Below are 27,071 nucleotides of genomic sequence, written 5' to 3'. Positions count from 1 at the left end.
TCTGTATTTTTTTTTTAACCTTTGTCCTAGCTTTTACCGTTTATGCTAGGCATGTGTTGCTGTAAAACTTTACTCATTTCCCCAAATATTAATGCAGTGCCAAGTAAGTACATAAGTAAGACTTTAAGCCAGTGGTGGAAGTATTCTGAACTCTTTTCTTAAGTAAAAGTAGCAATAGCAATGCAAAAATACTCTGTTACAAGTAAAAGCATTCAAAATCTTACCTAAGTAAAAGCACATAAGTATTAGGTAATGTATATTACATTATTTAAATTATAATTGCTGATGCATTAATGTGTACATCGGTTTAATATTGCAGCTGCTATATGTGGAGCTAATTCCAACTATTGTATATACTGCTGGGTAGCCTAATCTATAATAATGTATCATAATATATTAGTTGAAAATGTGAATCTGCCAAGAAACTAGTAACTCAAGTTGTCAAAGAAATTTAGTGGAGTAAAAAGTACAATATTGGCTTCCAAAATGAAGTGGAGTAGAAGTATAAAGTGGCATAAAAATAGAAATACTTGGGTACAAGTACCTCAAATTTGTACTTAAGTACAGCACTTGAGTAAATCAAATTACATTCCACCACTGTGTTTAGCCTATAATTTATTCTCTTGAAATAGAAATTAGATGCTCGTTTTATATTATTTTTTCAGGAATATTTTTAAACCTTTTGTTATTTCTAACAGCTGCACAACAATCATTTAGTGTGACTTCTCTTTATAGGATATATAAAAGCAAGTCAAACTATAACAGATTTAGGAGCTGTTCTGGAGATTTCAATCATATTATATTTTATTCATCTGCAGAAGATCATTGAATTATCCATTCCATAGGTTAATAAAGATCACGATATACAATTAAAAGCTCCAGAACAGCTGCTAAATGGACCTTTGGTGAGATTAGGGCTGTAACACAGGGTTGTTTTCATTATCGGTTAATCTGGGATTATTTTCTTGATAAATCCATTAAACGTTCGGTCAATAGCAGTTTCCTGAAGCCCAATGGGACATCTTAGAATTGCATGTTTTCTCTGACAATCAATCCAAACCCCCAAAATATAAAATTTTTGATATATGTAAAACAGAGAAAAGCGGAAACTCCATACGCTAGATGCTAGATCTCAACTGAACTCTTAACAAAAATAAGGCACTGCACAAAGGGATCCAGTTCAAAAGGACACTTTATGAAAACCCATTCTACACTCGGCATCATGGATCATGAATATTTTTCTCAACATTGTGTTATACACAAAGCTAGCTACTAGAAGTTAACTACACTGGGAAAAAACTACCAGTCATGATCATTCTTAAATCATCTCAAATTTAAGTTTTATGCTTCATTTGGCCAAATATGAAAATGGTGCCTAATACAAGATTCACAGTGTGGGCCAGGATAACCTCCGACTTCACAAGCAAACATGGAGGTGGTGGAGCTAAAGCTGCTAACAACAGCAACAGTGCTGACAAAGACAAGTGTTGTTAAAAAAAACAATGTTAATGGGGGTTAGTTCACAAGTTTGCTGCTATATTAATTTTCTAAATGTCGTATATAGCACCTGTAGATACTATATTTAAGTAGAATTAAATACTGGTACATCCACACATTTTACTTTCATTCTGTATGCCACATTACATGCACATAACCCAATCATGGCTAGCAAGGCCTTATTATATAAGTTGCTTCTTGGACTGATCGATGCTTCAGAGTATAGTTTGATTAATGTCTGAAGTCTCCCTCTCTATGTTACTCTGTGACACCAGTGTTTCCTTCTGTATTCAAGCTCACAGGCTAACATGGCCTTCAATAAATGTACTGTGTGCATCTTATTGTGATTACGATATCCACAAATATTTGAGTACTCAAATTTGGTTACTTGCCATACTGCTTAAATTAGAATAGATTGGATTATTGGTGTACATGTAAAAGAAGCCATTCTCTCAAAATAAATCACAAAGGTCATGATCAATTCATTTACTTCACTTACGTCAATGTTATTCGCCAAGATTTCATTTTTGCTCACAACAAATCCCTCTGGTGAAAGACATAAAGAACAAGTATAAACTGCAGTTTTTCAAGGGAGGAAAGAACAAATTAAGGTAAAAATTAAATAAAAGTGACAAGTGTTGCTTTGTCTTTGTGTTCCATAGTGAAGTTGAGCCAAAAAGTCAGTTTGTTGTCAGGCTTGAAGTAAGTCCATTGAGTAGTTATTTCAGGCAAACAGCAGCCCTCATTTACTGGATCCTGCTGCTGACTTTCGGCCAAGCTCCCTCGCTCTCTCGGTGGCCGATTCCACAGCGCTCATGGTCGCTGCCCTCATACCACCCTGTTCCAGGGTGTGAAGCCCGTAGATGGTTGTTCCACCTGGGGTGCAGACCTCAGAGCGGAGCTGAGCCGGATGCTTCCCGGATTCACGTAACAATCTCCCAGCACCCTGCAACAGATAGAATAGAGACTAAAATAATGATGGTGGGTTCAAATATTACGCAGGCATTCAGAAAACACAGTATTCTTAGCAATATCAAAATTGCTGATGTTGCTACAGTGAAACAAAAGCACACACAGTAAAACTGACCAGAACAGTTTGAGATGCAATGCTGTGTGCCAGAGCACTTGGCATTCCCATTTTAACAGCTCCTTCTGCCAACGCTTCAGCAAACAGATACACCTGCAGAGGGATCACATGCATCAGAGTCAAAAGGTGCACAAAGCAAGAGTGGTTTTGTCTTTATATTACTGCAAAATCAGCGTTATAAATATTTGACTGTGCTTTTCTGACCTTCCTTTTATTTTATATTTTAGTTTTTAAATCCAATGGATGGAAGGGCATTTTCAAGAAATAGATGATGGCGTTCAGTCTGCCACTTTCTTGCCATGCTGCATTAATATTCTGTAGTAATGTAATGCAGACTTTTCTTATCAATATGCATTAAAACTTAATGTATTCTGACAATAAAAGCTGATCTAAGTTTACTGTGATTATGTAATGTGAGGAACTTTCATGTGTCTGCACATTGTAGTGAAATGAGTTCAAATCAGTTTGAATATGTAAGGTAGGAAAACATGAATCTAAAACACTGTCCAGCATGTTTTTTTAGAAAAGGCTAGTAGTTTCTCTATTTTCTAAAACGTATTATCAATCAACATGAATTTCTTTGAACGTACACATGTTCCACCAAAACAAGTTCCTTCCCGAGGCTATTTTCCAGAGGCAACGTTGCTCCGTCTGACGCTTAGCGCCGCCCAAGACAATTGTGATTGGTTTTAAAGAAATGCCAATTAACCAGAGCACGTTTTTTTCTCCCATCCTGGAATGCTGTGTGGACTAGCCAGACCCTGCTATGCAGCGCTGTGGAGGAAGGTCTGGCAACGCGAGACTACTTCTGAACAAACCATATAATCCTGGGACACTCACGAACGCAACTCCGCTCCCGCTCAGTCCAGTGTGGATGTCGATCCAGGCCTCAGGTCCCTCCTCCACCAAACCACATCGGTGCAACAAGGAGCGAAGAAGAGCTCCGTCCTCCTGTTTTGCATGGGATCCCCTTGCAAACAGGAGAGCCCCTTCCTGAACCAAACATGGGAGATTTGGCATCAGCCTGACGGCAACGGAATTCTCTGGCAGGAGCTTGAGATTAAAAGAGAAAAAAAAAAAGAAATATTACTCATCTTTAGATCACCACAGAACCACCATTTAGTTTGAAAAACCATTAAACATGGGCCCTCACCTCTTCCAATGTTGCCAGTGTTACTCCAGCTGCAACAGACACAACAATGTGTCGGTCAGTGACGTGTAGTGAGATCTCATTGAGAACTAGTGGAACCAGGTGAGGTTTGACTGCTACAAAAACCACATCTGACCCACAGACCACCTCTATGTTGGAGTGAGTGACGGCAATCCCGAGCTCCTGAAAGCCAATGGGAGGAATGTTACTGACCCACATATCCAATATGCCCACAGGTAAAGCAGAATAAACACCTCACCTTGTATTAGTGTGTAAGGTATTAATAAAATGCAGCACACAGAGAGGACCACTACAGAGAGGCAGGTGTTAGGTCAAATCATTTGTGCATCACATTCTTAATTTGACATTAATTCATGTCAAATTAGTGTCAAGTAATTAACATAACAGTAAGAACTGAAGTTTCAGTTGTTAAGGCTACTTTGAGTAGCTAAAAAGAAAAAGCACCCAGAGCTATACCAGCAGGCTACTGGCTATGTTTTAGTACTGATACAAATACTTAATTTATTCTTTCAATCAAAATATTAAGTAATCAAATAAGGGCAGGATCCGAATATTTGACTATTCGGATATTCGTTCGTTGGGTAGGTATTCCATTTTCCTTCCTTCAATACTGTAATAAAGTTGGGACAGATTCCACTTTTGGAGAAACGCAACCCCATGTCACGCTGCGGCGGCCAGTCATGTAACCGGCGATCAGACTTGTCAGTCTGCTCTGAGGCGATGTCAGAGTCCCGTACAGTATACAGGAAACATCACTGCCTCTATTGCTGCCACACGTTTTAAAAAACACTAAAAAAACTAAAGCACTGAACTGCCCAGGAGTTTGTGTAACAGCTCACCATTTCCTTCAACAACAAAGTACAGTCCCTCCTTCTCTTTTGTCTCTTTCTGCGTGTAATGAAGCTGCCTTCAAGTGCTATCGGAAAACAGTAATTGTGAAATATAAAGTCTATTTGTGCTACATTGGAGGGTTAAATAACACAATAAAAACGTCACACAAGTGTCACTCCCACCGCCCCACAACCCTGCGGCGATGGCTTTTGTTGGTCTGAATGTGCCCCAAGTTCTGATTGGTCAGCTTTTCTCCATTTTATATCATTGTCAATCTAATATATTTTGATTACGGACAGGCTTGTTGAAAATGTCACCCTGGGCTCTTGGTAACTGAGATGGATTGTGACGATAGCAAACCGCATATCTTTATTTTTTGGACGAAAAACAAATTTGTATACATCACCTTGGCATTACTTAAATTATTAGTGGCATTTTTCACTGTTTTCTGACATTTTATAAAGAAATCAAGAAATTAATTAATAGCAAATTAATGGATTAATTTTGCTGCAGTCCTTATTCGTTAGTTTTATATTTGGACTGAAATATCTAGATAACGTCAGCACAATGTTGTGTTAACTTTAACATCCCTTAAAAAGGTGCTGTAGGTAGGATTGTGAAGAGCCAAGACTTAGCCAAAAAATGTTAACATCAACAACTTCTCAGTCCCTCCCCCCCCCTTTCTGCTAAAGCCCAAAACGGTCTCTTAAGGCCCTCCCCCACTGCGTGTCAATCACTACTCATGTGCATGAGTAGTGATTGACACGCAGTTAGACCTCCCCCCCGGCCCTGATTGGTGCATCTGAACAGGGAGCTGTGGATTTTTGCAAATCACACTACAGGCTGTAGGTAGAGCTGGATTTTTTTTTTTAATGACCTGCTTCATGTAGTTCTACTGGAACATAGGGTCAGTTTCAGCAAATATGACAGAAAGTTAGTTTTTTAAGTCTTACCTACTGCACCTTTAAATATATATTTTATTGGGTGACTGATTGCTTAACATTATCCTCTGTTAACTCATGCACACAAATGTCTAATTTGAGAACATGAATTGCTAATTTCTGGAAGGGAGTTACTAATTTGTAGCCCGAAACTACTATATTATGTGCACAAACTTGACACCTGCACTCCTCCGAAGAAACAGAACAAGGTCAGCATAACAATAGTTTGGTTTGCAGGTCAACCATCCATTCCCATAGAACCTGATCTTAAAAACAGTAACCATGATCCGAACCATATAACCACCATGATCCTAACCATATCTGCTCACTGTCCTGCAATCTAACCCATCCTACTGAGAACTGACAGAAAAGTAAAGAAAAGGAACAGAAGTACCTGAAAGCGTCCCAGGTTCCTGGAGGATGGTGCGCTCACTTTGACATTTACAGGAAGAACATTTCCTTTAATGGGAACACACAGAAGATTGTTAACTCTTATTTTAAGCAGCTCTGGTCTCTGTTTCAACGACTCTCTCCTGACTTACCAGACAAGATGCCCTTTGCGATGCCGAAGGCCATGTTCCCTGCACCAATAAAGCCAATCTTCAGCTGCGAGACCATCTCAGGGTCCATTTTGATCTAAAGAAAAGGAAAGAACAGAACAGATTTGAGGGTAAACATCAACAACACGCTTAATTATAGTTTTAAACTTGGGGTGTGAATCACAGGACAACCTACGACACTATCATGATCCGTTTCCCACACATCCATCACAATTCTGTTATATACGATAATACTGCAAGACAATTAAAGCTGCCACGATTACTATTTTGATAATTGATTAATTGTTTGTTATTTCTTCAAGCAAATATTGACATTTTTAGAGACAAAACGATCGAAAAAATAATCAGCAGAATAATCGATGAAAAAAGCCCTAAAGACAATCGTCTATATGATCAAAATATATTTTTAACTGAATTTAAAAAATAAAAAACACATTGCTTAAAACTGTATCTTTTCTTTCAAATAGACAATTGGTTATATATGCATTAGTTGTATTTAGGGGTTTTACAGAATATCCCTGAAATTGAAAAAAAACTGAACTGCCATTTAGAATATCTCCACACCTGAAAAATGTCTAAATGAGAGACAGGGCTGCCTCATTGTAACGGACATCATTTTAATGTGTGCAAATAAAATTAAATACAATAATTAAAAACAGCATTTTAACTTTGCCCAATCCATTATCCAAATGCTTACAACACTACAGCAGATTAAATAAAAATTCACCAAATAAAGTATTGTGATTCAGTACTACTGTGCTGGATAACTTCCAGTAAAATGCGTAGATTTGGGACTCTTGTACCAAAACATGTGGCCAGAGACCACTGGTGCCAATGCATCAACACCACATAGCGACAAAGAGATGCTATTAGATTGTCGACTGTGTTAACATGGGCACAAGAAACCGGATTACAGTGAGAAATCAGGTTAAGGCAAGAAATTAGATAAAAGTTAAATCCTGTGTGACAGTTGGTCAGTAATCACATTTCTCCCCCTCCCCCATAACTGCTGCCACAGCGTAGCTTCCCTCTCCTGGGTCTTTTATATCATGCAACTGCATCCTAACCCAGATAAGAGTTTACAGGGCGAAGAAAGCTGGTTACACCAGCAGAGAAACCAGTCAGTCTGCCTGTAAATCAGAAGTCTTTCTTGATCTTGTAACCTGAGGTTTCTGAAAGCAGGTTACTGCTCAGAGCCGGGAACACACGGATATATCTGAAATGCATCTGCAGTAAACAAACAGAAGGCATCCATGGAATTGGTATCTGACAGAAAATGCATCAATAAACTATTTTGAGGGTCGATAATTTGTTGCCCTGAAATTCCAAACATTTGATACAGCTCGATAAATGGGAGGATTTGATGCTTTCCTCCAATATGATTGTGAATTGATGATATTTGGGTTCTCTTTTCAACTGTTGGGTTGTCGAAGAGGCCACGCGGGGCTCTGAGAACGTGTGATGGGCATTTTTCATCCTTTCCCACATTTTGACTTAAAAAGAAGAAAAAACGAAGCGACGGAACAACAGCAGAGAGACAGCTACAGACCTATATATGGCCCCCCCAAAAAAAACAAAAAAAAACGAACTTGTCTTCTGGTACCAGAGTAGTGTATGGCTATATGTTGAAGAAATTATTTTTAACACCTCTTCTTGAGACATCAGGTCCAAGGTAGAACTAATGCAGTTTTTATACCACAGCACTGCAACAAATCCTATCTTCATGAATGATATGTTCTGTTCTGCTTTTGTTGAAATGTTGATTTCAATAGTGGTTTATATTTAGTCTACCCGTATTGATATGGACAGAATATTAGAAACATCTCTAGTAATATAGGAAAATAGAACCCAACATCACCACACAGTTGAATTAACACCTCTCTAAAACATAACAGTCACAAAAGTAGAATTTCTTGCAGGACTTTTGGATTTGACTGCATTAGTTTTAGTTACGTGCATCTAGTTCATGAGGGTATATCAGAACAACCCAGAGACATGTTCACAATAGGCACACAGTTGGGTAATGAATGCATGCATCTAGACCAGTGGTTCACAAAGTGGGGTCCGGGTACCCCCAGGGGTCCTTGAGGGAGTCCCCAGCAAAACGGGGAATGTTGTACGTGGGTTTCATACACTATTTTTAATAAAACATCTAAAAAGCAAAAATCAGATTTGTGTCAGTTTAGGGGTCCTTGACATGAAAAGGTTTGGGAACCACCGACCTAGACAACTCGATGGAGGTAATGGAATCACGGTTATGATCTAATGACAAGACTACATCGCATACACGGCACGGCATCACCCCTACAATTAAACCCAGGTTCTGGGTGGAATTGTCCGGGCAGGGCTGCGGCCAGTGCAGCATTGATGCTTCTCCGTCCGAGTCCTCTGTCACTTCATCATTTCTGTCAGAGTTGACCCCAGCTCCGACCAGGGGGTGTCTGGACTCCATGATAGCTATCATTGTCTTTTCATACCGCCACCAACCTTGTATTTTGGTCGGTGCCGGAGAATTGGGTTCTCTCTTGCACTTGTAGTACGCACTTTTAAGAAGTTTCCAGCGAAACTTTAACTGGTCCACAGATCTGTGGTAGCCGGCCGCTGTCATTCTCCTGTGTGCCACCTTGAAGAGTTTGTTATTCCTCACTTTCCTCCCGTCTAAGCATTTCTTCATGTCCAGCTCCTTGAGGATTTCCAGAAATAACTCCGTCTCCTTCACGTCCCAGTTCTGTTTCTTGATACCGGAGTCGTCCATTGTTGTGGAAACGTAGCCTGGCTAACGTTAGCTCGACGGCTAGTAAACGTCTGCCCAACACGAATGTTCACACGGCTAGGTTGCTAATTAAATACTAGCATGTCTAGTGTGGTAGGGGCAGAGCGGTGATATTTCTATCTTACATTTTAGCATGTAGTCTACAGGTCGAGAAAAAGCGTGCCGAATGTTAAAATTCCTGTCTTTAAAAACCACGATAGCAAAAAAACAGCCCTGCTGCTGCATCTAGCTAGCTATAGCGACAAAATAATCCAGCACAGATTAGAAATATAATGCACGTGTTACTTGTTGACTGGACAACCATAAAATAACACGGAGTCACACAAACGCGATGTCAGGCGATGCTGTGAATAAACACCTGCAAACGTTTATAAACGTTGGTGGTAGGATATTTATTCACCTGATGTTTCAGATTTCCTGACGTCCAACGTTTAGTAAAAACTCAAACTGTAGTGGGATTTAAACTGCCTGTGCTGTCAAACCGGTAACACCCGGAGCGTCCACAAAACCAACCAGCTAAATTCCAGTGAACTATCGGTGGGTTTGTTTTCGACGTCTCTCCTGCTGCGTCATGTGTGCGGCGCCTTCATACGTTCCCATCCACCCATTCCACACTATGTTCCCGCACATTTACCATTCCGTTTCAGCCGTGTTATATATCTAACACACTCCATGTCCGTCCCCTGCAAAAAATGCGAGCAATTCCATTGGCTGTGTCCTCGTCCTATAGGGCGAAGAGATGGTGGACAAAAAAAAAATAAGAATTAAACGTCATTCCCATCAGCTGTGTGTGAGGGAGACAGCGCCAACAAGGACCTGCAAAATTAAACAGGTACATCATTTAAAAATATTTAAATGTGTGCGTTTAATCGGGCGTGTTTTTAATGGCAAGGTGTACTTTTCATTTATTTTACTCGTATATATTGCTGTTACAAGTGAGTGTTTTGAATGTGCTGAAATCTATTAGATTTTTAAATGGGTTTACTTGTTTCCTATTTTCTTATGCACACTGAGGAAAGCAAGGGTGATGAGCTGCCGGTGCTTAAAACGGATGGGAAATTTGATTGCCAGTTGCGTCCTGTTAGATTTGAATTCTTTATTTTTTTTTAATTTTTTTTTTTAAACCTGTCGCGTTTTTTCCGCATTAGTAAAATATAATTCTGTGTTTTATTTTATAATGTTGTATTCTGGGTCTACATGAGGTAGGCTACTGTGTTGGAGTGCCTGTGCAGCATTGCAGACATGCCTGGGCAAGCCTCCTCAGTGTGGTCTTCATTCAAACGTGTGAATGAATGAATGAAAGTTTTATTGTGTCACCATGCCCACTCCGCATGGTTTTACAAGACCCCGTAATTTCATATAAACTAGATTCAGAATGCTGCATAATGTGCATATACTTTTTCAAACAGTCGTTAAAACATATTGTTGCTGTCGCCATCTAGCGATATCGTCAAAATCTGGACGTTTTAGGTTATATAGCCTCACACTTCTACAAATTAAAGGTGGGTTTTTTTTTTTTTATTGAGTTCTTTTAATATTGAGATTTAAAATAAAAATATTTATGTTCTGGAGAGTGTGGTTAATTTTTATTTTTTTTATTTTTTTTGGTAAAGCCAGAAAACAATCTTAATCTCTGCCATTTCTATCAAGAGTGACAGATATTTGGTTAAAATACTATTAATAGTAATATTTAAAATAAAACAATTAAAAAAAAGAAAGCTTTAATAAGGAAAACATTGTTTTTCCCAAACTGTTGTTTTTGGCTGTTATTTAATTGTGCAAATCTCTTGCCAATACATATTTTAAGTGACAAAAAAAAAAAGCTGAGTGATGATTCATCATGTATTCTTACTGTGTTCTGTTCCAGACATGGCTCATCTCCTGATCCACCGCCTGTATTTCCTGCTAATCAGCATTCTGGCCTGTCAGTGTCCTGCAGTCAGCGGGCTGTTTGAGTGGCTGAAGGAGGCGGCGGCTCCTCCACCACCAGCAGCAGCAGCAGCAGCACCTCCACCAGCAGGAGCATCAGTAGCAGTTCCAGCACTTCTTGCAAAGGATGCTCAGTTTGAGATGGCTACAACAGATGAGAGGTTTTTGTCTGAGGCAAAGCAAATGGAGCTGAGCCCGTTGGACAGCTGTCATTTCAAGGTAAACTTGAAATTCAGGGCTTTGACCCAGAATCCACTTTAGAGTCACTTATGCAAACAGGGTCAAAGACTTAAATGTTGAGATTTGTGTTGTGATCGTCCTCAATCAAACCTGAAGGTGATGTCGTTAAATTGCTTGTTTTGATGACCAACTGTCCGACACACACACACACACACACACACACACACACACACACTCTAACCCTAATACTAAAACCAAGTCTTAACCCTCAAACAGCCCTTTAACCTTGTGGGCCCCACAAAGCTGTGCAGACCCCACAAGTATACTGTATTCCCGGTTTTTGGGCCCCACGAATATAATTACACACACACACACAAAGAGAACCTTATGTTTTTAAATATTGGAACCAGCTAATGTTTGGGATTTTTGCTAAAATTGTGTAAAAGGTGACGAGACAACCTAAGAGCTGTCATGAGATTTTGTGTGTTTTTTTTTTGTTTTTTTTTATAAACGTAATTGCAGTTTAAAAAAGTTAAACACTGCTGTAAAGACTTCTCCATCTTTGGACCTTTTCATGAAATGGTGGCAGTCCTCGAAGCTTTGTTTGCCATAGCAACAGTAGGCCTAAGCATCCACTGGTTTGTCCTTTTTTATATTTGAATAAAGCACTGTGCTCCGTTGTAGGTGGTTGCCCAGCTGAAGGCGAGCTGTGAAAGCCTCCCAGAGGAGCAGCTTGCGAAGCTTGGAGTCGTATTGTTTAACTGCCAGGCAGAGGTTGAGGGGCGCCAGACCTACCCATGCACAGAGGAAATGGTAAAATACAAAGTTAGGATTACATTTAATTATCAAAATATTGTGTTTTTAAACTTTGTGAGGCTATTTTTAAATATGTCGTTGTTTCAGACTATAAAAGAGTGCACAGCAGACATGGATTCAGACACATGGAATGCTTACCACATAGTGAGCAACAGAGCGCGCTCTGTTTGCTACGCGACTCGCCAGCAGCTCTTCCGGCGCAGAGCAGAGCACACTGTCAACGCTCTCATCTCCACAGCCACGAGCCAGCTAGACGCAATGAAGGACCTCAAGGTAGATTTTAGTTTTTGTTCACCTTTTTTCTTAATGTGCACAGTATGCAGGTTGAGTTTGCTTTGATCTGTGTTTTGTAACAGGAGGGCCAGCTGGAGCTGAAGGAACTGACCGCAGCCTCCTTGGACAAGCTGCTGGATGGTCACAGTGCTCTGCAGGAACAACAGGGGAAACTGTATGAGGGCCAGGGGCAAATGGAGAGCTCACTGAGGGACAACTTGGAGCGTCTGGGCCAGGAAAAAGCCCTCATCGCCTCTGGACAGGAACTGGTAGCCCAGCTCATTCGGGGCATTACAAAGAGAATGGGTGAGAGCTTTCATGTGTTCATGCATCTCACACTGCAAAGGTATTTTTAGCATATTTGGCACATAATTAGTCATACATTAGTTTTGATTAGGGCTGCAAATTACGATCATTTTCATTGTCGATTTAATCTGTATTTTCTTGATTAATCGATTTAGATGTTTGTTCTATAAAATGTCAGAAAATAGTCGATCAGTGTCTTCCCTAGCCCACGATGACGTCCTCAAATGTCTTGTTTTGTCCACAACTCAAGTATATTCAGTATACTCAGTATACTGTCACACAGGAGTGAAGAAACAAGAAAATAGTCACATTTAAGAAGCTGGAATCCGATTTACATTAAAAAGTAACTCAAACCGATTTTTAATTGATTATCAAAATGGGTAACTTAATAGTTGACAACGAATCGATTTAATCTTTTCAGCTCTAGTTTAGATAAGTATGGTAATAATTGAATTGTTTGTCTGAAGTGTCGACATACCAAAGTGTGTGTGTGAGAGACTACATAAGTGACATGACAGTCATTACACATGAACTCTATCCCTAACTTGTCGTGACAAACTGAATGACACTTAAAGAAGCCTTATGTCATAAATGTTTGACTTGTTTATGACACGTTCATGACAGTGTCATGTCACTCTTATGTAGATACCTTCAAGTAAAGTGTAACCAATTTTTTTTTTTTTTTTTTTTGTGTGAATGAACTAGTTAATTTTATTCCTCAAAGAAATGGTCTATATGACAGTTTCATGTCCTGAATGAGTTCTATTCTGCCCCTTCAAAATAAAAATCTAACAAAATACTGAGCTATAATTCCGATTTTGTTGTTGGACAGAAACGCTAGATATTTACTGACTGCCTTCCTGTCTTTTTTTTTTCTTTTCTTTTTTTCTTCTTCTTTTTGTATTAAGAGAATGTGAGTGAGCATCTGCAGATCCAGGGCTTGGAGGTGCAGGACAGCCACAAGGCGATTGTTAAAGACCTCACAGATGTCAGACACCAAGCTCAGGACATCCACCAAAAGATTGGTAATCAAAACGGAGCATCACAGGCACCTGGTTGGCTCACCTGGTAGAGCGGGCGCCCATGTATAGAGGTTTACTCCTCGACGCAGCGGCCGCGGGTTCGACTCTGACTCGCGGCCCTTTGCTGCATGTCATTCCCCCTCTCTCTCCCTTTCAAATCTAAGCTGTCCTATACAAATAAAGGCCTAAAATGCCCCCAAAAAAACGTTAACGTTTAAACGTTTTGTTAAAATGTGAAATGTTTTTTTTTTTTTTTTTCCTCCCTCTTGTGGCTGATCAGATCACAGTATGTTGGAGTTTCTGCAGTACCAGGACCAGACCTCGCAATACTACACTGACCTGATGAACAAACTGGAGCGCATGAACAGCACCCTGGGAGCCACGCTGCACTACCTGGACAACATGCAGAGCCGCATTGAGGAGAGGCTCCACATGATCCAGGGCTACCTCGGCTGGGCAGGTGAGACCGAAGACCCACGGTGCAGTGACCATGTTTGTCCACATTTGCCATGTTTTCTGCTACAAAATAATTTTAGTTGATTTTAAATAACAATTTTGGGGTCTGACATCTATAATGAACTGTAGTGGCGATTTGTCCTCGGATTGAACAAAACAAACTTAACCCTTGTGTTGACTTCGGGTCACATTGGCCCGTTTTTAATTTGTTTTATATCAGAAAAAATGGGACGTAGAAATAAGCGCTGAAAATGTGTAGAAGAAAAATTTTACAATTTAAAACGTTGGGAAAAAGCTAAAACAAACTGTGAAAAAAAAGTTGTAAAAAACGTCAAGGTTTCAAGGTTGACGGAAAGACAACACAAGGGTTAAAAAGTCAAGGTCAAACAGCCACTGAGGCACCGAAGGAGTGAATCTTACGCAGTGACTAAAAAAGCGTTCATTGTCCAGGCAGAGATGGCATTTTGTGAGGTTTATTTATCCAGTTCTCGGCAAAAAAACATTTTAAACAAAGGAACAATAGGCTCTGATAATAAACCATCAGCCCTCGCCGGTGTCTACATAACTGATCACCCATATATACTCACCTAAAGGATTAATAGGAACACCTGTTAAATTTCACGTTAATTAAATTCTTATCAACCAATCGCATGGCAGCTGCTTCATTGCATTTAGGGGTGTCGTCCAGGTCAAGACAATCTCCTGAACTCCAAACTGAATGTCAGAATGGGAAAGAAAGGTGATCTAAGCAACTTTGAGCATGGCACGGTTGTTGGTGCTGGACGGGCTGGTCTGAGTATTTATATCTGCTCAGTTACTGGGATTTTCACTCACAACCATTTCCAGGGTTTACAAAGAATGGTCTGAAAAAGGAAAAACATCCAGTATGCTGCAGTCCTGGGGGGGGTGAAAATGCCTTGTTGATGCTAGAGGTCGGAGGAGAATGGGCCGACTGATTCCAGCTGATAGAAGATCAACTTGAACTCAAATAACCACTCGTTACAACCGAGGTGTGCAGCAAAGCATTTGTGAAGCCACAACACGCACAACCTTGAGGCGGATTGGCTACACCAGCAGAAGACCCCACCGGGTACCACTCATCTCCACTAAAATTAGGAAAATGAGGCTACAATTTGCACAAGCTCACCAAAATTGGACAGTTGAAGACTGGAAAAATGTTGCCTGGTCTGAGTCTCGATTTCTGTTGAGACATTCAGATGATAGTCAGAATGGCGTAAACCGAATGAGAACATGGATCCGTCATGCCTTGTTACCACTGTGCAGGCTGCTGCTGGTGGTGGTGTAATGGTGTGGGGGATCCCTTTCACCTTCAGAACTGCCTTAATTCTTTGTGGCATTGATTCAACAAGGTGCTGGAAGCATTCTTCAGAAATGTTGGCCCATATTGATAGGATAGGGTCAAACACGGTATTAGTATGGTGTTCCTAATAATCCTTTAGGTGAGTGTATGTAGACTTCACCTGGTGGCTAAGGCTGCATGTTACTTTCAAAACAAAAGCACTAGCAGATACTTAAAATAACCAAAGTAAAAATACTAATGATATAAACAAGGTTATGTAGCTGTATGATTCAAGCAAAACAGAAATTAAATAAATATTTAACTATTAAATATAACCAAACAATGAACAGCTCCAACATGAACCATTAAATACAATATGCATTGAGTTGAAATGATTGATTAATCAGCAACTGGTTTGATCACCATTCCAGTATTTTTTTTTTTTTTTTAAAGCAAAAAATGCCAAACATTCTCTTCCAGCATCTCAACTGTGAGGATTTGATGTTTTTTTCTTTTGTCGTATATGATATAATATGAAATATCTGTTTGAGTTTTGGACTCAGCTTGTTTTGTTTGAGAAAACAAAACTTATTATGATGGCCCATTTTCTTTCTTTTTGACAATTTGTCATTTCAGACAAAACAATCAAAAGAATAAATCAGACTGATGATCACATCAGCCAAATATCATCCTCTGTAGTCTGAGATGTCCTAAAAAAACACTTAAATATGGCTATGATTTTATTTCCCTTGTGCTTGTTGTGATTACAGGTTTGAGTCTGACCGCCATGTGGACGTGTATTGCACATACGGGCTACTTCGTCATGGGTGCAGTCCTGCAGACGTTCCTGCGTTGTCCAGGTTTCTCGCGAGCCATGCTGCTGCTCGCCGTGCCTCTTAACGCAGTGGCCGAGGTCAACCAGCAGCCGGCGCTGGATCTCCCCTGCCTCAGCCTGCTGCTGCTCATTCTCTCTCTGGGTACGTATGTAAAGCTGCTCCCGAGGCAAACGCAACGTCTCCAGTAGTCTCATTCCTTTATCACAATGTTTCTTTTGTTCACATCTGCAGGGCAGTGGTTTGCAAGTCATTTGTGGGCGTGCTTTCAGTCCAGAGGAAAGCCAGCCGCCCCGCTGCCACTGGCCTCCTGGGCCATTGTGGAGCCACAGAAACCAGGATCATCCAGCTCATCCTCATATCCGCCGTCCTCTACACCGCAGAAGTGAGTCTGTGGAGTTCATTACATACCGTCTGCTGCTGAACTGATCTTTTTTTTTTTTTATCAAACAATTGTTTTGCCTATAAAATGTCCAATAATTGTTTAAAAATGCTCTGTATAATTTCCCAGAGCCCAAGGTGACATCAAAATGTCGTTATGTCTGACTAACAAATATTGGCTGTACAATGACAAATATACTTGTTTGTATGGCATTTTTTCTAAGAAATGAGACAAACCATTAATTATCAAAGTAGTTGCTGATTAATTGTACATGTATCCCCTGAGTTTAATGCAGATCCTAAATTAAACATCTAGAGTTGCTATCACTAAAACACAATTTTCAACAATTGTGCAGCATTATGGGAGATAGGGGCTCTTATTTCTTTTTGTAGGTGGCTTATTTGATTGTCCTCTTTTAATTTTGTCCCCAGAGATGAAAATGATGGCTCTATCGATCAAGACGACCTGTTGAATCAGGACAGCTTCATATCTGGTATGAAATATAAATATACTATTGTACCTTAACAGTAAAAAACAATTTACAAATTGGCACCTTTTTATTTCAGTTACTCATATTTGCTCTCACTTATGTCTTCGCCTACAGGTAACTGTGGCGTATCAGCAGCGTCTCCCCTTCACAGGAAGCCAATCCCAGAGTCCAGGTTTACGCCAATCATTAGCACACCCAATCACTCCACTCCCAGGCTTGTACCGCAGCCAGTTCTTTCAGAGGTGAGCAAATCGAGTTAAAGTCATACATCGCCGTTAGGTGAAAACCTTTGTATGTCAAACTGTTGTTTTTCAAGAATCAAGGAAAAGGCTCATTTGAAAATATTGAGCTATTTACCTCAGACGAAGTCAGACAAAATCGACTCGTCACAGATCGCATTGATTAATGGAACAAAATATGGAGATACAAGGTTTCTGCCTGACAGCGACGATATGAAGGAAATTCAGTACCTCATGAACTAATAAAATTTGCCTTTACAAATGTTGCTTGTAGGCTCAGGTTGCCGATATCCCCCTTAGAAACCTGGGAGGTGTTTTTGATTTTGTAACTGACTTTCATGATTTCATGAACGACTCCCGAAGTGCGAGTCCTACCCCGTCAGTAGTCAGCAACAGGTCAGGGTTTTGCCTTAAACACTAACAAGCAAGTTTTATTAATTGATTAGGCCTTTTTCAACTGTTGTTGATTCTTTACTAAAAAATGATTGACTTTTTTTTCTTCTCTCGGCAGCTCTCTATCAGGCCGTCAGCTGTGCAATGGTATCACAAAAACAGGGAAGGTCTGTAAGAAGAGAGCCGTGCTAGGACAGGACTACTGCAGAATCCATGAAGGGGGGCACACCTCCTATGTTGCTAAATGAGCACTGCATTTGTTTTTAGACTACAGATGTTTTAAATATTTTTTTACTGCCATGTTTAACGGTTCATTTTTTTTTAAGTAAACGCATCATTTTGTTACCCATGGATCTGTCTGTATTCAAACAGAGCAACTTTTTTTGATAGTGCCTTCTCTGCAAAAATGTTTTTATCAACTCTTATTATGATGTCATTGTAAGTTCTGCCTGCCTGTTTATTTTTAAGTTAATAAATTATTTCTTTACCATGAATCAGTCTGGACTTCTCAAATACCTGTCAGAAATCTCAGCCTGTGGCATACTACTTCAAGATTCAGCCAAGAAACTTAAGACATGATATAAAACATTTAATTTGCTCAGTGCAAATAGAGTAAAAAAAACATTCAATGCACTATTCAAACAGCACAACATTTTTGTTCAATAAATACAGTGAATCAAGAACTTAAACATTTCAAGAGTTAAGTGATGAAAATGCTGAAAAAGACTAATCCCGACAGATTGAACCCCCAATTAACTTATAATTATGAACACTGCCATAGTGAACATATTCTACATACAGGTCGGTAGACAAATTGTTTTATACTTCATACTAAGAAATGTTGCAGACTTGAAAGTGAGAAACTCAGCAAAAAAAGAAATGCCCCTTTTTCAGGACACTGTAATTTAAAGATACTTTTGTAATCAAAATAACTTTAGAGCTCTTCATTGTAAATGTTTTCCATGCTTGTCCAATGAACTATAAACGAATGAACATGCACCTGTTGAACAGTCAAAGACTAACAGCTTGCAGGCGGTAGGCAATTAAGGTCACAGTTATGAGAAAATTAGGAAAGTAAAGAGATCTTTCTACGGACTCTGAAAAACACCAAAAGAAAGAGGCCCAGGGTCCCTGCTAATTTGCATGAACATGCCTTAGGCTTGGTGCAAGGAGGCATGAGGACAGCAGATGTGGCCAGGGCAATACATTGCAATGTCCCTACTGTGAGACGCCTAAGACAGCGCTACAGGGAGACAGGAAGCACAGCTGATCGTCCTCGCAGTGGCAGACCATGTGTAACAACACCTGCATTGGATCGGTACATCTGAATATCACACCTGCGGGACAGGTACAGGATGACAACAACAACCGCAAGAACTGGCCAGTCTGGTGCAGTACATGAGGTGGAGATGTACTGCAGTACTTAAAGTGCCCATATTATGCTCATTTTCAGCTTCATAATTGTATTTTAAGGTTGTACCAGAATAGGTTTACATGGTTTAATTTTCAAAAAACACCATATTTTTGTTGTACTGCACAGCTCTCTCTCACTGCTGCAGATCCTCTTTTCAGCTGGTCTCTGTTTTAGCTAAAGAGTGAGACCTCTTTTCTTCTTCTTCTGTACTATCTTTGATTGCACATGCGCAGTAGCTCAGATGTAGATCATGTCAGCTAGCTAGCTCCATAGACAGTAAAAGAAAGGCCGTTTCTCCAACTTCGGTCAGTTACAAGGCAGGATTAGCTGGGAGACTTCTAAATGAGGGCGCACATGTAAGTAGTTCTTTTGTAGATTATGGTGAACTTGTGTGTGTTGTAGCAGTGCTTTGCTATTGAGAATGAGGTAGCATGCTAGCGTTAGCATGCTAACGCTAATGCTACGAGCTAACGGTTGCGGTTAGCCAGCTCGTTTCGTGCCGATTTTGAACAGCTCTTTGAACAGACTGAAGGCAGGACACATTCAGAAACCGTATCTCACTCAAAACAGCATGGATGGATTTTTTTCAAAGTTTGTATGCGTGTGGAAGCACCAGAGACACAAAAGAACACCCCAAATCCCAGAAAAAGTGTTTTTTTCATAATATGGGCACTTTAATGCAGCTGGTGGTCACACCAGATACTGAGGGCTACTTTTGATTTTGACCCCCCTTTGTTCAGGGACACATTAGTCCATTTCTGTTAGTCACCCGTCTGTGAAAATTGTTCAGTTTATGTCTTAGTTGTTAAATCTTTTAACGTTCATGCAAATATTTGCATATGTTAAGTTTGTTTAAAATATAAAAGCAGTTGAAAGTGACAGGACGTTTCTTGTTTTGCTGAGTATACTGGAACACACAATTCAGTCACATCCATCTACCTTTGCACATGAGCCACCTTGTTTTCTTCCAGCCCTCTCCACCTTTGCCATCTCCACGTCCTCTTCCAACAGAGCGGGTCATAGATCGACTTTGTACCAAATTGATTGGCAGAGCGTTCACTTCCTGGCTGCGTCATAGTTGGCAACAAACCAATCACAGGTTTCCTTTAAAGCTGTTAGTTAAAACAAGAAGAATAAGTGAAGACAGGCAGCAGATGTAGTCAAAACATACTTCTTTTCATTTTTACCAAGTATTTAAATTGTCTGCACTGCTGGAATTTTCTCTCTCTCTCACACACACACACACACACACACACACACACACACACACACACACACACACACACACTCTCTTTTAGAATACTTAAATTGATTTACACGTTTGATAGCCACATTCCTCTCAAGGCAATCCGTTAATTATACAGTTATGTTATACGATCATTAAAACTTCAGAAAATACACACTATATTGATATAAATGGATTAAGTGGAAATAGATTTTTTCTTCGTTATTTTCAAGTCTTTACTGGCGCAAAATACAGTGTATCACAGATCACATACTGTAGAGATCATCTGTAATATATCTGCCTGTTTTACTCTCTTTGACCAACAGGTGGTAGTGTGAACAAATGAAGCCTCGAGAAATGAAACCTTTGGGAACTAATTTGCTGGAAATCGTTAATGCTTCATCTCGCCATCACACGCACACACGCACGCACGCACGCACACACGCACACAATTAGTCAGTCCCACCTTGTTTGAAGGGTGTGAAGGTGAAGTCCGGCAGGTAGCGGTGCAGCTTTGCATTGCTGGCTGTCTTTTTGAACTGGCCGTCTGCTTTACTGGTATCAAACTGGAGGTCAAAGGTCAAGGAAACTACATGGAACTGATGGTTAGAAATCTGATTTAAGAGGAAGGTTCACCGTGTTGAGTCGACTCAAATCTGGAACATGGACTGTACTAGGGGTGGAACGGTACAAAAGAAGTCACGGTTCGGTACAATGGAGGGAAAAGCAAAACAAAAATGCAGAAGGCAATTTTTTGTTGTTGTGTATGTCTCAGACTGTACCACCTAGTGTCATCCAGTCTGTCCCCTGAGCTGGCTGTTGCAGCATACACATACTAGTATGTAAAGTAAGATGTAAACAGTAAACAATTAAGTACTCCACATCATCAACACATTATCAACAAAATAAGACAATCAGCTATAAGACTGAAAATACAGCATCTCTTATTTATTATTTAAGTGCAAATTACATAGAAAAATAACAAAACAAAATTCTACTTAGGCGGGACCTTCCCCCACAAAAGATAAAAGAAAGTTTTCTTGCTATTAAGTGCGACAGGCATACCTTTCTAGTTTCCACTCTGCCACGACCTCCTGTAGCTTCTCAGCTAGGTGTGAGTGGTTGTGTGCTGCTCATACAGGGGCCGTTCATTTCCCACTCAGTCAATAAAATGAGCAGTCACCGTGAGATAGCTTTCCGTAGCACGCAAAGTCCAACCATCAGTCGTTGGTGAAACGGAGGGTGCGGCTGACAACTCGTGCTCCATCAACGTCCGTGTTTGTGGGGGGTACAGATTAGGTGTCCCTAAAGAAACACGTATCTAACAGTAGTTCCGCATTACATTAATTAATTTGCACGCAAGTTTTATTTATTTTTATACCATGTATTCTCCGTGTAAATCCATGTAACGAACCGAGAAGCCCGTACCGTTTCAGTTCAATACGAATCCGTGTACCGCTCCACCCCTAGACTGTACAGTATATTGTAAACCTCTAAAAACTTGCTGTGATGACATTGATTAACTTAGCATGATCACAAGGATACCACCACTTCGCCTTTAAAGTCCAGTGCTTGCACAACTGCTTCTGCAGCTTCTTTGATGGACACTTCATCCTCCTCTCCAACTGGAACCAGCAGACACAACACAGGTTTTACTACGGATGTAATTCACCTTTCACTATCGATATGCTGTGTATAAGGACTTACCAGAGAGAATGATTGGATTGACCTCTGAATACTCTCTCAAGACCCACAGGAAGAGACGAGCCAGGTCCAAAGAGTAGATGAACTGTCTTCTGGGAGTGCCGGAGCCCCAGACCACCAGGGGCTTCCCCTCCCCTAATCATAAACACAAATGAGTACACAATTTATATGACTTCATGTATCCCCACTATACTCTACGAGTTCAATACATGGGATTGGTATCAGCGCTGTTACTAATCTTATATTAAATCTTGTTCTTCAGTCACAGTCATTAAATAAATGGTAACAACACGACTTAGTAAACGTAATAAGGTTTGCAGACACCTTAAAAGAATGTATGAAAGTCTCCTCTGATAGTAGTGATGTGGAGTTCTAGTCTTATTACTGATCGAAGATCACAGTGAGGTGGACATTTTAAATTGAAAAAAGAAAAAAAAAGACCATTAATAGACTTACTTTGAGCAATGTAAGCTTTGTGAATTAGGCCTGGCAGCACATGACCGTCCTCAATGCTGAAGTTGTCATGGGGACCAAACACATTAGTGGGAATCACAGCTGTAAAGCAACTCCCATGCTGCTGGAAATACGCCCTGTGAAACATACAAACAGTTTAACAGACAATTCTTATTCTATGTGACAGTGTAAATGTACTAAACATGCAAAACCAACAACAGTTCCCACCTGTTATGAACATCAATCATTCTCTTTGCATAGGCATAGCCGAAGTTCGACTCATGAGGTGGACCGTTATGGATCTTGTGCAAAGATGTAAAGTAAAGTTAGTTGCCATTTACAAATGTGCCGATACTTGCCAGCTAAGAGCACACATAGGGGCCTTTTACCATGGTCTCGTCGATAGGGTAGGTGGTTTTATCCGGAAAGATGCAGGTGGACAGGCAGGAAACAACCTTGACCGCGCCAACTTCATGTGCTGCCTGCAGCACGTTATCGTTGATGTAGACATTGTTTCTCTAGAGGGGACAGAAACAGCATTCATTATTCTATTACCCAACAAGGTCTTCTTAGTCTTAACACATATCCAACAGCCTTTTTCCAAACATATGTGCTAATTTATTAGATTCAAGATACTTTATTTTCATTGTATGAACACAACGAAATTACGGTGGTGTCATTCAGTAGCCTTGTGAGACCGTCCTGATCTCGCGAGCTCTAGTGTTCCACTTGCAGATCAGTCTGGCATCTTGAGATAAATAAAATTTGGAGCCGTTCGCCAAACGATCGTTGGTTTTGAGGTGGGTTTAGGTGTGACGCAACGAGAAGCTAACCTGACTCCGCCAGATCCAACCTGATCTAGACACATTTTGATCTAGACACATTGTTAGCCACTTGTTAATGCTTTTTTCTCTTGGATCCTTCTTTTGGAATATGGACCGGGAACCTGAAACGGTGCCTTTTATTCGTAAATTCTCGTTACACAAACGGCAAATATCCTTTACCGACATGTTGCTTGCTTGCTGAGCTAACGAGCTATGCTTTGCCTGCAGCAGCAGGGGTAGCCTGGCTTGTGGTTGTATTTTCGTTGTTGCTCTGTTGGTACGTCATACACTTCGTTGATCTGATTGGTTGATTTGGCCTGTCTATCACCAACATAGGTGGTGATAGGCAGATGGTTTATCCAATCAGCTAACCAGTATTTTAGCCCCTTCCCAAAAGTTCTCCAACGGAAAGTTCCCAGATGGATATGCCGAGCAAATGCGAAGCAATCCATCTGGCGGAGTCAGGTTAGTCATTCAGTCCTGCATCAGTAAATTAATAAAAACAAGATAAAAACTGATAATAAAAAAGCACACATACAATTAGCAGTGATAGCAAAAGCGTGACTTTCTCATACCCAAAAGTCCAGGTTGTACTTCATGTTCTTGAAAAGCCCCCCAACCATAGCAGCCAGATGAATGACGTGGGTCGGCCGATATTTTTCAAACTCTGCCCGTGTCTCCTCCATGTTCCTGAAGAAATGCCACAATAACACAGAATGCTGAAAGTACAGAGACAGTCTCCAAATTGTGTGCATTAGTAGTACCAAATACATGTGTTTGCATGTTTGCAGTAAGAAAGAAGTAAGCTAAAGAAAGTATGCTCTCACGTGAGGTTGGCATCTTTGGAGGAGAGAAATATCCATTCTTCCCCTTCCTTGGCTCCCCCTTCCTCTTTGACCACATGCTGTATAGCCCTGCCCACCAAGCCGGATCCTCCTGTCACCAAGACCCTCAATGGAGGGGTGTGATCACCCTGACAGCTCATCTAGACAAAGCAAAACACAAAAAGATTGAATGGGTCACAAGTATAATACAAACAAAACAAGATATGAGTGTTTGCATATGAATGTGAGTCTATATTTCGTTTCACAAAAGGAGCAGGTAATATGGCACCGACGGCTCCCTGATAGTGTCTACAGGTGGATGTGTTGGGTCAGGTAAATACCACATTATGCAACAGTTGAGTGCAGAGGATACATATATTCTTTACAAGCCCCAAGCAAGACGTTTGATTAACTATCAAACAAACAGAGAGCAATTGAAAAGAGCCTTTGACAGCAAACTTTATGTTGTTTACAACTTACAGAAACACTTAACTTGTATATAGACATTTTATTTGTGTGGTTGTGATTGTTTTCTGTGTAACATTAGGTATATGAGCAATGCAAAAATCAAACTCCTTGTATGTGCAAACATAACGTCAGTGGCGGCCCGAGCCTTTTGGGAGCCCTAAGCAGCATTTGATTTGGGGCCCCCCTCCCACCACGCGGAGTCACCTGTGCTTGACGATTATTGACACAAATGGTCCGCTATAATGTTACATTGTAAATTAATACAGTGAGGTTAGGTATTAATACTAGGGCTGCAACAACGAAATCGATAAAATCGATAAAATTTGATTATTAAAAAAGTTTGCAACGAATTTCTTTTCAAAGAAAAGAAAAAAGAGCAGAGCGGGGGTAGAGGAAATACGGAGAGAGACCGGAGAGACCCGTAACGTTGTTCTGAAACACACGGCGGAGGCAGAGAAATCAGTACGACCTAAGTCATCCAAGGTGTGGGAGCATTTCACAAATAAATAAAAAAAATAAATCGAAAACGTGTTAATTGCAAGATAAGCAAAAGCGACATGGCATGGCACAGGCGCACCACGGTGATGATTCAGTCCTTGATGAGGAGGACGGGAGTTCAACAGCAGGGTGAAGTCACTACAGAATCCTACTTTTGTTCCGTTTTGAAGTGAGGAACGTAACGTCCCTCCAGTAGCTCTTCTGGTGCTGGTGTGGTGTTTACTCCTTATCCAGCATGACAAACTAGCATTAGCTCGTTAATAACAGTAGTAAAGCAGGGGTGGTATAATTTGCAAGACTAAAGACACGTTTTTATTCACTCGCCTTTTTTGGCCCATTCATTTTTCAATCTATTGTCATGTATATATTCTGTGCTTTGTCCCATATCAGTTATTGTTGACAAATATATTTGTGTGTGTTGTACTTTTTAATTTCATTTTAAAGTTCTTTTATGGCACTTGGTCATCTTAAGCTGTGTTTAAATGTGGTGTACAAATGAACTTAATTTGCACTTACTATAATGATGGTAATAATTTAATGAATAAGCTTCAAGTGAATGTGTGTGTGTGTGTGTGTGTGTGTGTGTGTGTGTGTGTGTGTGTGTGTGTTTTGTCTTTATCTGCTCTTTGGGTTACTTACCTTTACACAACCATTAACTAAAACACAAGTATGTATGTAAGTATGTATTGAGTTGATGTAAATTAATGCTTTTTTGTTTTTTGATCCGATTCATCGAAAAAATAATCGACAGATCAATCGATTATTAAAATAATCGTTAGTTGCAGACCTAATTAATACAGTGACGGATTATGAACTACTGTCCCCCTGGGCACAGATGCATAAGGACCCTCCCCACCCCCCTACCCTATTTGTGCAATAGTGGGTGCAAACGGGGAGGGGAGCCAGAAAATTCAGAATTTAGTAGATGTGATTTCCTGTATTCTGGTGCATTTTTGGGATGGTCAGCTGGAGAAGGCCAATACCTACATTTGTTCAGATTCATAGCCTTTTGCTTTTTGACATATTGAGGTAGTGACTTCACGCAACTACAGGGAAGCTTCAGGGCCCCTTGACCTCTTGGGCCCGGTAGGCTCATTCAGTAATCCATCCTTGCTCACTGTATGCCAAAAATGTTTTGGAGCTCCCCTCTAGACTTCTGGCCCCCCTGGGCTTGGTAAACCCCTATATTAATATAGTTGTTATTCACACCAAACCAGTCACCTTTTAACCTTAGAGGGTACTAAAATCACAGATTTATTTTAAACTTTCATGTTCAAAGTGAAGCACGAAGTGTGGTTTACTGAAGTTGAATTAAAAAAATAACAAAATACAACAGCATTTCTAAGGTTGTAAACAAGTATATCAGTTTAATGACTTGTTTTTCAACAGACCTTTGAACAAATGTGCATTACATGCGCAATCTTCAACTACAAAATAAAAGGGTAAATCATCTTGTTTAATCATGATTTCATCTTGCCAATAAAGAACCCCTAGCTAGCTATAGTGTTAACTAACGTTAACTATAGCTAACTTAACGTTGGTTAACTAGCTTACCTCTATTTTCGGATGACGTAGCCTATAACAACGAAATCCCAAGGCCAACTTGTTTGTTGTTACCTGCTCATTAGAGATGACCGCTGTACAGAACTGGGTTGTGCAAAGCCAGCCAGACAAGCTAACGTTATTAGCCAAAGTTGATGTTAGCTATGCTAGCAGGTAACCGCTGTGACATTCATTCCTTTCAGCGAGTGACGCTACATAAACTAAATAAACATGAATGTGACAACTATGTCGCAAGTAAATTACATAACTTCTAATAAATTATAAGTATGCTTCCCTTCTATAGCAGTAAAACAATGTTAACTCCGAGCTTAACAAATAACGGTAAGTAGTTGGTTCTCACCCGTTAGCTGTAAACTAGCTACATGTTCAGCAAACTAGAGAGCCAGATAGAATGTAGAACTCAGATTCCGGTTATAACCTTCAAAATAAAGTTTTATTGATGAACAGCCGGGTCGTTTTCGTGCCTCAAATAGACACCCTGAAGTGCTGCAATTATTCTCAAAGTGGAAAGATATTAAACATACATGCTTGTTATACTACTATTTTTCTTACAGTATTTTGATTGTTTTGATAGGATCTTTTACTTTTACTTTTATATGAATATACGCTTTCCGGTTTT

The 27,071-nt window shown here is 40.1% G+C and overlaps 3 protein-coding genes across 10 annotated transcripts; 1 reads left to right on the top strand and 2 right to left on the bottom strand.

Moving 5' to 3' along the window:
• Positions 1-1,174: 1,174 nt before the first annotated feature.
• Positions 1,175-9,496, bottom strand: pycr3 (pyrroline-5-carboxylate reductase 3). 5 transcript variants are annotated; one of them, XM_078258362.1, is made up of 7 exons: positions 9,261-9,496; positions 6,070-6,163; positions 5,922-5,986; positions 3,738-3,917; positions 3,425-3,637; positions 2,585-2,677; positions 1,175-2,443 (listed from the first exon to the last, which is right to left on the bottom strand). In XM_078258362.1, the coding sequence occupies exons 2-7, from the start codon at positions 6,155-6,157 to the stop codon at positions 2,240-2,242; spliced, it is 843 nt and encodes a 280-aa protein (XP_078114488.1). In that variant the 5' UTR covers positions 6,158-6,163; positions 9,261-9,496; the 3' UTR covers positions 1,175-2,239. The 5 variants fall into 5 exon arrangements, with proteins under 5 accessions (XP_078114488.1, XP_078114487.1, XP_078114490.1 ...); XM_078258361.1 differs by lacking the exon at positions 9,261-9,496 and adding an exon at positions 8,396-9,253; XM_078258364.1 differs by lacking the exon at positions 9,261-9,496 and adding an exon at positions 8,632-8,701.
• Positions 9,497-9,608: 112 nt separating this feature from the next.
• bmb (brambleberry) lies at positions 9,609-17,973 on the top strand. 2 transcript variants are annotated; one of them, XM_078258359.1, is made up of 13 exons: positions 9,611-9,692; positions 10,728-11,008; positions 11,654-11,782; positions 11,873-12,058; positions 12,142-12,364; positions 13,273-13,389; positions 13,667-13,846; positions 15,913-16,119; positions 16,210-16,360; positions 16,789-16,850; positions 16,962-17,089; positions 17,361-17,482; positions 17,598-17,973. In XM_078258359.1, exons 2-13 carry the CDS (start codon positions 10,730-10,732, stop codon positions 17,725-17,727), a joined length of 1,914 nt encoding a protein of 637 aa, XP_078114485.1. In that variant the 5' UTR covers positions 9,611-9,692; positions 10,728-10,729; the 3' UTR covers positions 17,728-17,973. The 2 variants fall into 2 exon arrangements, with proteins under 2 accessions (XP_078114486.1, XP_078114485.1); XM_078258360.1 differs by lacking the exon at positions 17,361-17,482 and having other exon boundaries at positions 9,609-9,692.
• An 80-nt stretch (positions 17,974-18,053) lies between these two features.
• On the bottom strand, positions 18,054-26,842 carry LOC144523068 (GDP-L-fucose synthase-like). Of its 3 annotated transcripts, none has more exons than XM_078258367.1 (10): positions 26,507-26,842; positions 23,927-24,084; positions 23,675-23,789; positions 22,665-22,793; positions 22,504-22,577; positions 22,279-22,412; positions 21,826-21,957; positions 21,664-21,743; positions 20,585-20,684; positions 18,054-20,005 (listed from the first exon to the last, which is right to left on the bottom strand). In XM_078258367.1, the coding sequence occupies exons 2-10, from the start codon at positions 24,082-24,084 to the stop codon at positions 19,950-19,952; spliced, it is 978 nt and encodes a 325-aa protein (XP_078114493.1). In that variant the 5' UTR covers positions 26,507-26,842; the 3' UTR covers positions 18,054-19,949. The 3 variants fall into 3 exon arrangements, with proteins under 3 accessions (XP_078114493.1, XP_078114492.1, XP_078114494.1); XM_078258366.1 differs by having other exon boundaries at positions 26,444-26,841; XM_078258368.1 differs by having other exon boundaries at positions 26,793-26,839.
• Positions 26,843-27,071: the final 229 nt, after the last annotated feature.

This window comes from Sander vitreus, chromosome 9, assembly GCF_031162955.1.
Source record: "Sander vitreus isolate 19-12246 chromosome 9, sanVit1, whole genome shotgun sequence".
NCBI classification, from domain to species: Eukaryota; Metazoa; Chordata; class Actinopteri; order Perciformes; family Percidae; genus Sander; species Sander vitreus.
Note: the sequence above shows the minus strand (reverse complement) of the source record. Positions and strands in the feature narration are given on the sequence as shown.